Here is a 10,915-nt window from a genome sequence, read left to right as displayed (position 1 = left end):
GTGAGAGCTGGAAACAAGTTTAGGCCAAGACTAAAAGGTTGAACAGGAAAAATCAGGCTTTAAGAATTCTTGTGAAATGTTTGCAATAGATATAGTAAAAGACAACAATCTAAAAACTTTTTTTGGTTCATTTTTATGTTTAATCTCATAAATTAAAAAGGAATAATATATGTACATAATTATGTGGTGTGTATTTTTAATCAAGCCAATTGTTCAAACTTCAGTAACAAATGTTTCAGCTGACACAGGATAACATTAACGCTTTGTGAATTGTCCTTTCAAATCCACGGTGAGCATAAAATAAATACAGCCAAAAGTTTTTACTGGACACCTTTGAGTCAGTAAATGGACATTAACGATGGAGTGTAACAGAAAGGGAAGATCAGCAAATCTACTTGAATTGACTGTAACAATATAAATAATAAAAGACAGAAGTAATCATGTAGAGTGGCCGAGCAGTTAGCTGTTACAATCATATCTACAAGGAAATAAAAAACACCACAAAATAAATATAGAAGCATCTGTACAACATCAGAACACGTACCAGTCATGTGCACAAAGCCCTTAAAAACACTCATTTGCTACAGGGCTTTCTGTGGTAACATAAATTAGGAATAAAAGTATTTGATAAAAACCTTCAATTAACTCTGTTACATATTAACACTTTAAATGAGCTTTAAAACAAGTAGTGATATACATGTGCTGTTATTTACAATATACTTACAGGTTTAGACAATATTGAAAATATAGGCTGTACAATGACTTCCAGCTAGAAGCGACTAAAGTAAAACATCTACAGCTAAAGCTAACAATGGGATTGGAGATGTGACTTTTTGTGCATCTCATGCACTAAGACACAATGGCTGTTAAACCTGCTCCCTGCAGCACAGTGAGTGGTTTCATTACATTCAGCAAATAACCCAAGGTGGTGAGAGTATTTTTGACCTTTTTAATAAGAAAGTTTTCAATGGCGGTTTTTCACTGTACAAAAGCCATTATATTTTTTCAATAGTATATCTGTGTTGGCACAGTTTGAGTATGTTTTAGTGCATACATGCATTTCCTGATGTGGCTTTTACTCTAAACATTCAAAGAGTTTAGTGCATGAAAGCAAATTAAGGGTGATTGTCGGGTCAGACTGAGATCAGATGAGAGCAACTCAGGAGCAGTTGGGTCAACAGCAGTGTGTAGGGAGTGAACTGTAACTGACTGAAGACCATCAGATACACAATCAAGGGCCGCCCTGAGCTAAAAACAAGGATTTAAAAGGGCCAACGTCAACAATATCACCTTGTTTACTTCGAGACAGGGCTAACATGAGCTTTGGCGTTCCTGGCCTGAGTAAAAGGGGCACTGTGACATTGGCCGTCAATAGTGCAAACTCTGCTAATGTCTTAAGAACATGTCCAGCATGGAGGGAAATACTAAAGCAATTTTCTGAGCCAAGCCAAGTTTGTGTCCATCCAGCGCTGGTTGAGTTTGATAGTTTCCACAGCCTCCTGTACACTTCTCATGCTAGAGCCACGCTCTTTCAGGCTGGAAAAGAAACTCTGCACCTGCAAAATATCATAACATCATATAGGTGAGGATTCATATGAGAAATGTTGTATACATAACATACATAGATATTGAAAATAAAACCTACTTGAGCGAGTTGGGCCTTTGTGGAAAACTGAGAGGTAGCAGACTTAACAATTCTCTGAATTGCAAACGATCCAACAGGAAATCTACAATGAAGTGTGACATAGTGGTAGACTCAAAGACATCATTTTGAAATTAGGATTACCTTAAAATATGCATCTTACTTTTCTATAAGTCGGTCCCAGTTTTCTTGAATGAAGTCCCAAGCAAACAAGTACCCAGCAAAGCCTTTACACACAGTGTCGATGACTAAAGGCATCTCCTGTGTCTGAACAATCTTCCCCCTGAGCCCTTCCTTTAGTATCCTGGGCAAGGAGCAAAACAAGCTTTACATCAGTATAATGTGCCAGTCATCCTTTCAGGAAAATTCCTTTTTCTGAAGCACAAAATATGCTCACCACACAATATGGTGCGGGTCTTGTGTGGAGGCCAAGCCCTTCAACATTTTTCTTTTTTCTGAATCATAGCTTGCATCTGCATACAGGTCCAGAAGAGTAGTCCAGTCACCTGACTGTGCAGCCACATTGAAAACTACTTGTTGCAAATCTCCAGGGATGCTACAAATGAGCACAATAAAAAGATAAAAAGTAGATACGAGTTTGTTGGTCTTTTCTGAAAAACACAACTATAGCTTACCGCAGAGTCCCATTAGATGCTACATAGTTTTTGAAAATGTCTTTAGCCTGCTTTATGCAGCTTTCCTCTTGTAATCTGCAGGCTGTCTCCAGCAATGCTGAACGCAGTTCTTGTTTTGAAACACTTTCTATTTCATCCCACTTTTGGCTTCCAACCAGAGATTTAAAGAGCAAGAGCATATACACCTGCAGTATAGGCATCAAAAACCGCATTATCATTGTTTAAATGTACATTTTTAACCTAAACACAAAGATAAAGGAACATAATTTCCAAACCTTTAAACGGGCCCCAAGTTCAAGTTCATGGCGCTTATCGAGCAATCTGTACAAAGCGTTGAGCTGTAACAACGCCTCTGTAATAGGAGTGGTCTCAGTCTCATTGGACAAGTATTTCAGAAGCAGGTGAACTTGCTGAAACGTCACGCGGCCCAGCCTTTTGAAAAGCAAAATTAATAACGTTGCTTGATAAATAGTTCATCATAAAAACTCTGCATTTATGATGATGCTCACCTGGAGAGGGCAAAAATGTTGTGTATCAATGAGGTTCGATCTTCACTTGTCAGTACTTTGTAATCGTTTGTCAAGGCATCACAGAGTTCAGCCCAACCATCTTTTCCATAGTCGACAATGTAAAAGCCGGTATTTTTGTAGTTCATCTTAAGCCACTTTACATTTCCCGGCAACTTTAAAGTCCCTGAAAGAAGAAACATTAGGAGTAAAGCACATTGAAGTTTGTAGGCATAAAGACCAAGACAGGACTCAACTGTGCACCTGATTTTGTCTTGAGAGTGAAAATTTGTCTGCACTCAGGGGCCAAATTACAGGTGTCGTTTACGTAGCTCACAGGAATGTTCCACAAACTAGAGGGAGAAATCCACTTGATTAATCAAGGTTATGCTTTTGCAATATGACGTACACAAATCTAATATTTAAAGTATGAAAGATAGCACATACCTGGATGAGCGTGTGTTATTATCAGATGTAAGTAAGAAGTGCTCCTGGGTTAGGGTTACTTCGTCTCCTTTGTGACTTACAGTGACAAGGGGAAATCCCTTCTGTGACGTCCACGAGTTCATCATCTCAGACACGTTCTGGAGCTGTGTGGACAGCTCCACCTGAAACATTATCATCGATTTACGAGTGACAGCAAGACAAAAGCCAAGTCAAGAAAAGAATTTACACAAAGATGCACCTCAAAATTACTTTCAATAGTGGCTCTGCCTTATAGAACTGACAATAAACAATTGCATATTTAAAATCTGCTTCCTATTGTCTACAAGATGGTCTAGTTGCAGAAATGTTCAGGAAATGCGATACATGAAAAGAACCAACAGAGGGTAGTAGTGAGGTGATGTAAGCAAGTAATCTTCAGGCCCAATTAAGAATACCTCTTGGTTGGTGGAACTAAAATCATACTTGAATAATACACCGTTATGATGACCCTGAACCATCTGAAGACGCGAATCTCAGGTTGAGAACCACTGCCAAATCTCATTATGCACAGTAAACACAAAAGCCAAATAAAGACAGCATGTCATGTCTGAGGGTGTGGCGCTGCACCTGTGTGAGGCTGTTCCAGAGGTCACTGGTGTATGTGTTCAGTCCGCTGAATTGCTTCAAGTATTGTATGATCCCTTTCGTAAACTGCTGTTCTCCTGGGAGCGAGGCATTCAGCATCAGGAGAATAGAGGCTCCCTGAAGGATAATAGGTTAATCTCCAAGGAAGGGATCAAACCAACATATTAGGACAAATATTTGAGTAAAATGCACCTTTTCATAGGACACTGAGTCGAACATCTCTTCCACCTGCTCTGGTGTGTTGACCTCAGTCGAAACAGCATGAGAGGAGTTTAGTGCGTCTTTCTCCATTGCTCTTAACCGCACATCAAGGAACAAGTTTTCCTACAAACGAGAGTCAATAACTAGGTATAAAAAGAAAATTGACCACAAATACATTAACATTGTTTATTAACTCACAATGTCCAGGTGTGGCAGAACATTTTGTATTGATGTGTATTGCATGTACGTTGCAAAACCTTCATTCAGCCACAGGTCGTTCCACCAGTTCATGGTCACCAGGTTTCCAAACCACTAGACAAAATGTTTCTTGATGAGGCTGAATATGGTCTTAAGTGTCCTCTTCACATAAACACAGACCTACCTGATGTGCAAGTTCATGAGCCACGACTGAAGCAACCACTTGTTTCTCTAGAGCAGAGGATTGCGAACCCACCAAAAGACTTGTTTCTCGAAAGGTAATTAAACCCCAGTTTTCCATTGCACCTGCCAAGAAATCTGGGATTGCGACCAAGTCTGAAAGGAAGAATAAAGAGCATGTAAAAAAAAAGAAAAAGAAAATATAAAGCAGACAATATAAATCGGAAATGTGCTGTTTATTTCTCACCAAGTTTTTTAAGAGGATAGTCAATGTCAAAAAAGGTATTGTAAAAGTCCAAAAGTTTGGAAGCTGCATCAAGAGCATAGTCAGTGTGCTCTTTTTTCTCTGGCACAGCATAAACTGATAGCTGTAGACAGATGTATAAAATATTGATGCAAAATCATAGTTTGCTAATGTGATTTATTTTTCAATTACAGGATCTTGACTTACCAAGGTATTGGAGACGTTTTTGGTGACTGGCGTAAAGTTGGCAACAATAAAGGCTACAAGGTAAGTGCTCATGTTGACAGTGGTTTTCTCAAACTCATCCAGAAATAGACTATTGCTTAAATTTGTTGTTTTAGCCTGGAAAAGAAATATGAATCCAGTCATTCCTAATAATGTTCTGAAAAGTTATGTTTTAAGCAGCAAAGAAAAAGAAATTGCATTGACCTTGGGCATGTTGGAGAGTGTCATGTAGCCCTCTTTGCGGCTGATTTTAATGAGAAAAGTGGCTTTGAAAGACGGCTCATCAAAGCATGGAAACGCCTTTCTTGCCGATAGAGGCTCGAACTGTGTTGCAGCCAGCACCCTGAGAGAGAGATTATTCATCATAATGAATCTTTTACATTACAAATGCTAAAAGGAAGTGCACAAAAACCTACGTTGTGTCGCCTTCTTTGTCAGTGTATGAGCTGTTGTAAAAGCCGTCATATGTGTGAGAGAGCTCAGCTTCATAATCTAGAGTCAAAACACACTTTTGGCCAGCCTTTAGTTCCTCAGTGAACTTAACTGCGATTTGTTGGTTTGGTTTATATTCCAGTACAGTCACAGGAGAGGCCTCTCCGTCACCAAGCTGCTGAAGCAAATCAACATGTGGTAAAACCTCAGCTCCTCATACAGTCGGTTCAGAAAGGTTTCAAACCAATTCATTAGTTCTATTATGTGGTGATTTATTACTAACATCACATTAAACACTTCCTGCCAGTCAAAAGTCTACACCCACAACCTACAGCAGCAAAAAAAAAAAAAAAAAAATATATATTTGAAGACAAATCCAAAGTAGGGCCCAACCGATATGGATTTTCAGGGGCGTTCGCATGGCCGATATCCGATATAAAGGCCGATATTTTAAGTAATTTCATTTGATGTTGTTGTTTTTTTAAATATCTTAAATAGCCTAAAGTTGAAGGGGCTAGATGCAAATTAGCCATTTTATGCTCACTACTGCCACCCCGGGTCATACGTGTAACTGCGCCTTCTATATTAAAAGGGGGGTATTATGCAAAATCGACATTTTCAAGCTTTACATCATGTTATTATGTCATTCCCTCATTACAAACATGCCTGAAGTGTTGTCTTGGCACATTCACGTATTTTTGAGTAAGCTGTAAAAACTCTGATGGCGGCCATTTTAGGGATAGGTTTGCCTGAGTCCTCCTAGGAACGCCCCCACCTCCTGGAGACGCCTCCGACCTTTCGTCACCAGCCGAGTAACCAATCACTGCTCCTCAGCAGAACCCCGTCCCCACTGATGCCACAGACAGCGTGTGGAGGGGGCGTGTCGGAAAGGGTCAGAGGTTCTTGAAGAGACAGAGGCCTATTTCAAGACATTTGCTACAGCCATTTTGAGAGAGCAATTTTATACAAGGCAGTTATTCTAATTTACTGCATTTACAGACCAACAGAAGGTTTGGTCATCATTGTAGTGTGATATAGACTGGTGCTATGTGATTGAAAAAAGCATAATACCCCCTCTTTAAGCTCGTGCATGACGGCACTTCGGACCGAATTAACACCTTTTTGAGTTGACCTATATTATAGTAAAGGTTTCTATAACCGAAATATATAGAAATATCGGTCGACCGATGTGGGTTTTTCTATAGTGCTGAATCTGGTGCAGCCATCTTTTTAACTGCACACTGTCCTTTCAATACACTAAACTAAACAATTATCGGGTATTTTGATTGGCCGATGCCGGTATGCACCACTGATATTTCGGAAATTTTAAAAATGTCTCATCTATAATCCTGTGTATGAAGCTTCTAAATATGTCAATGTTGAACTGTGCCAGCAGGGGGCGCTGAATGTTCATCTTTAGTAGGTACTTCAGAGGGAGCTTGTTTGAAAGACAAAAATCAGTCGATTCCAAAACAAAAAAACGTAACTCTCTGTCTCTTATGGTTCCGATATTATACGCAAAAGTTTATAACATAAAATATGTAAAATAGATGTACAAACAATTTTCACGGCAATGTTTCTCCGCCCCCCTGAGGCCTAGGAAGTTGTGGGAGGGCTCGTTTTAAAGTGCTGACTGAGCTCTTTCAGGTGAAAGTCTCTATCACTTTCGGTTCCGGAGATATCGGCCTTTTTATCTGACGATTTTGGCCGATAGCCGATATTGAAAATATCTTTATATTGGCCAATATATTGGTCGGGCCCTAATCCAAAGTAACGTTATGTATTCAGACCCAATACAACAAATTCAGACCTACTTCATGGTCCTGTAGTAAATTCCATTCACGGCACATAAATGCATAAAAAATAAAATCTACATTTTCATTATAAGACATGAGATAATAACATAAACACAGAGAGAGAGAGAGAGAGAGGTCAGAACTTTTATCAAAACCTGTCACTTTACCTTAAAGGTGGCTTTGGTGATGTTGAGATTAACGCTGTGCAGAACTATGTGCTTCGTGTTGTGTCGTATAAACATGGTGATGACGGTGCTTCCAGTGAATGTCATTGTGCCGAGGTCTGGGTTCAGAGTGAGATCGTAGCCGAGTGGACGAACGCTTTGTGGCAGTCGCAGCTGCGCCCAGGGAAACACTTCGCCATTGGTGGATATGGGGTAAACTGGCTCAGAGGGACTCGTCTTGTTCTGTTTCGGGCAACCTGTCTAAAGAGGAAGACATAACATAGAGGCACAATAGGGCTGTCAAATAAATTGAAATGAAGTGAATTGTGATAAAAATGTATGATCATCTAAATAAGTGGTACAGTTTTTTTAATGAACGGGTCTATGAACCATCTTATGGCTCAGCGCAGTGTTTGGAGTGATGTTTGGACTTTGAAGGAATACAAATGCAGTGTTTAATGTTACTGGGGTGGAAAGCATCCAATGGTCTTTAAACACCTTTCTCATGAACCATATCAATAAAAGCCACATTCATTCATTTTTACAACTGAAAACAAAACTGAAATGAAAATTGAGATCAATCTGAGAGAGCCCTAAGACAAATGTACACTATCTCACAAAAGTAAGTACAGCCTTAAGGCCTATTCATACTCCACAAGACGCGAGAACTTTTGTGGAGTATGAATAGGCCTTTAACATTTCTGCAAATATACTCAAGAAATTATGCCTTGGCTGTACTTACTTTTGTGAGCTACTGTATATCGGAATCACTCAAGTGTTCTTACCTTGGTAAATGTACAGCCGGGTAACAAGTAGAGGACCATGGTCATAGACACCACTATAACTAAAAAGAGCACACATACAACCATTGTGCGTGCAGAAGGTCGAGAGCAAGAGCTGGAGAGAGGAGAGACAATTTGAAAACTGAGTTGTGAGAATTAATGCGGGATTAAAAACAAAAGTTACCTGGATGGAGAATGCCTTGTGTAGGCTGAAGCAGCAGTTCTGTGCGCTGAGCTGCGGTTCATAAAAGACATGCCGAGGAGCCGGGCTGAAGACTCACAGTCCTCCTCCTCGTCATCCAAGTCGTTTTCCCCGAGGCCTCGAACGAGCAGGCGAGAGCTGCGAGGCTCATACACAATGTCATCTGGGTCCAGAGCAGGAAATGTCTGCAGGCAGCCAGTTAATTACATTAAATGTAGCTTGTAAGAGTTAATAAATGTATGGGGCACAATGAATCTGTAAAACCATCCTTTAGTTTAGTAAATAAAGTTAATACGTATATTCATTTTTATTAAAGACACACTCCAACAGACAGTATTACATGATATAATGAATCTACAATGACAATATACACTGACACTGACTGCACTCAAATAAAGACTTGTTCAGCGAAGAATAATTGGCAGAAAGAATTACTTACAGGGAAAGACGCTGAGTCTTTGGCCAAGTCAACAACGTCAGGCTCCTCTTCAAACATGCTGTTCTCAATCATGTTTCTAGGCAAGTTTACCCGCTCTGCAAAACATACAACAGGTTATGAGACGGAGACAGTGTCCACAGTTGTGTTCAATAGCCAACCTTATACAGGTCATGCTGTAAATGAGCCCATAGACCCACATGCAACTAGTTATTGTCACTTAAGGAAACACGAGAAGCCTTGAGACAAAGACTACTTTCATCAGCTTCCTGTCAGTAAGCCACAGAACACTTCTGGTTCTACAAAAAGATTTTGCAGTAATTTATTTAGCAATTCATTCTCAACAACAAAACTAAAGCTGGCGACGATTATTGTTATGTATTATGACATATTTTGTCAGCTTGTTTTATTGGGTGATGAAAAGTACTTTAGCCATATACTTACAGCAAAACAATGTAAAGGCATTGAAATATGATGTTAACTTCCCATTTCACAACCCTTGTTAGAAGCAGAAGAAGGGCTCTTTGTGAAGTGAACATGTGATTCTCCTGCAGTAACATCTGCAGTTAAGACATTCACTGTATTCAACCACTTAATTTGATAACAAAACGCAGTAATGCCAAATGCTGGGCAAGCCCCTAATTTCAAATCTCAACCCTGACATTGTTTGATTACTAGACACATTTTCTTCAGTAGCGTGATATTAGACTTTAGTTTGTTGAAGTAATACATCCAATCTGAAGCAACTTAGTCAGTAGCAGATGTGTTATGGTTACACTATAACTAAAAAACAGATTGCATTATTCAGAGACGTGAATTATGTCTGAGGTCAATTGTTCATTATATGTAACAACAACTTTATGAAATGTGATTATATCATAATTCCACTGTTTACAGAAAAACATCTGCCCACTCAAACCAGAGAGGGAGTTCAGAGACAAGACACTTGGCTTAATAGATTCATCACTTTTGTAACTATATTGCAGGTCTGTCAGATGCGTTTCCTGTGTACACAACAAACAGGAAGTTACACACAGTGATTCAGTGACTACTGCTTCCTGATTGAAACAAACCTGAAACAACAAACAAAAAGGCCATTTAGACTAATAGAGCAGAGGGCTTTATTATTGTTTGCTCTGATAAGACTTGTACCTTGAGGACGTATACAGGCTGTATGTAAAGTGGCAAGGCTGATCTGAATTTCATTATCCTACACGCCAAGACAAACACGGCTTGTACTCGGCAAACATGGTGGTGATGTTGAAGAAGCAAACACTCCAGGCACATATAGACTATGATATGATGTCACTAAAATGCAACACTGACCAATCTGCTTCACATGATTATTCCTGTAAAGTTGGAAAGTGGAGAAAGATAACGTGGCGCTGAAGAAAAATAGCACTTTGATCAAACAAAGCTGTAGGAAAAGTTGGCTAAATCCTATCGATGTCCTCGTCCGAATGTCACGTCCAGTCAGGCAGTAAGTTAGCTAATGTTGGACACTAGCTGGCCCATTGCGAATGGCTTAACATTGTCCTTCACTTCCTTACCTGCATTGTGGCTGTCAAACGGATCCATAGTTGGCAGATTTCCTCCACGGGATTTAATACTTCACAAATTCAAAGCTCAAACTGCAGAGTAAAACCCGGGCTAGACTCAGGAAGTGGTGGTCTCTTCTCTGGAAACTGGCGTTAGCAGGTGAAGCTAGCTCGGGACTAGCCAACTTCTGTCAACTGTATCGCACTGATAGACATTTATGAAGCTTCGTAGCTATCTGTGGCTTTATCGCTTCATCTCATCCTGCCGGACTCGTCCATAATTATTAGAATGAGAAATGCAAAGTCTTGGAGCGTATACGTTGCAGTAAATCAAAGTTAACCCCTTGCAAATGACACTTTTGCTGCCTGGTTGTTGACAAGATCCCATCTGCTGAAAGACTATTGGATATTATGTGGTCAAGGGCGTGGACGTGGTCACATGGTCATACGCGCCCAAAAAGCAAGAAATTACATAAAAGTACTAAAAGAGGTGGGTACTAGAATAGCCAGAAATAATGAATAAAATCAACTTTACTCAAGTAGAAGTAGAAAAAAGTAAAAGTAATTTCAGGCTTACTTGAGTATTTCAGAAATAAATGCCATAAAGACTCAATGAAAAGTTTTTTAATCGGGTTCTTTTGTTTGGTTTCTTTGTCAAAATCT

General features: G+C 39.6%; 1 protein-coding gene across 2 annotated transcripts; it reads right to left on the bottom strand.

Moving 5' to 3' along the window:
• Positions 1-221: 221 nt before the first annotated feature.
• Positions 222-10,709, bottom strand: lnpep (leucyl/cystinyl aminopeptidase). 2 transcript variants are annotated; one of them, XM_079569947.1, is made up of 22 exons: positions 10,265-10,709; positions 8,718-8,812; positions 8,261-8,463; positions 8,080-8,191; positions 7,298-7,555; positions 5,319-5,512; positions 5,107-5,245; positions 4,885-5,019; positions 4,681-4,801; positions 4,438-4,589; positions 4,254-4,367; positions 4,047-4,178; positions 3,837-3,971; positions 3,231-3,391; positions 3,048-3,136; positions 2,787-2,970; positions 2,553-2,709; positions 2,278-2,462; positions 2,040-2,198; positions 1,806-1,946; positions 1,646-1,727; positions 222-1,556 (listed from the first exon to the last, which is right to left on the bottom strand). In XM_079569947.1, the coding sequence occupies exons 1-22, from the start codon at positions 10,290-10,292 to the stop codon at positions 1,425-1,427; spliced, it is 3,108 nt and encodes a 1,035-aa protein (XP_079426073.1). In that variant the 5' UTR covers positions 10,293-10,709; the 3' UTR covers positions 222-1,424. The 2 variants fall into 2 exon arrangements, with proteins under 2 accessions (XP_079426073.1, XP_079426074.1); XM_079569948.1 differs by having other exon boundaries at positions 5,319-5,509; positions 10,265-10,708.
• Positions 10,710-10,915: the final 206 nt, after the last annotated feature.

Source organism: Gobius niger, assembly GCF_951799975.1.
Source record: "Gobius niger genome assembly, chromosome: 1".
Classification (NCBI taxonomy): Eukaryota; Metazoa; Chordata; class Actinopteri; order Gobiiformes; family Gobiidae; genus Gobius; species Gobius niger.
The sequence above is the reverse complement of the archived record's forward strand: the minus strand, read 5'-3'. Positions and strand labels throughout refer to the sequence as shown.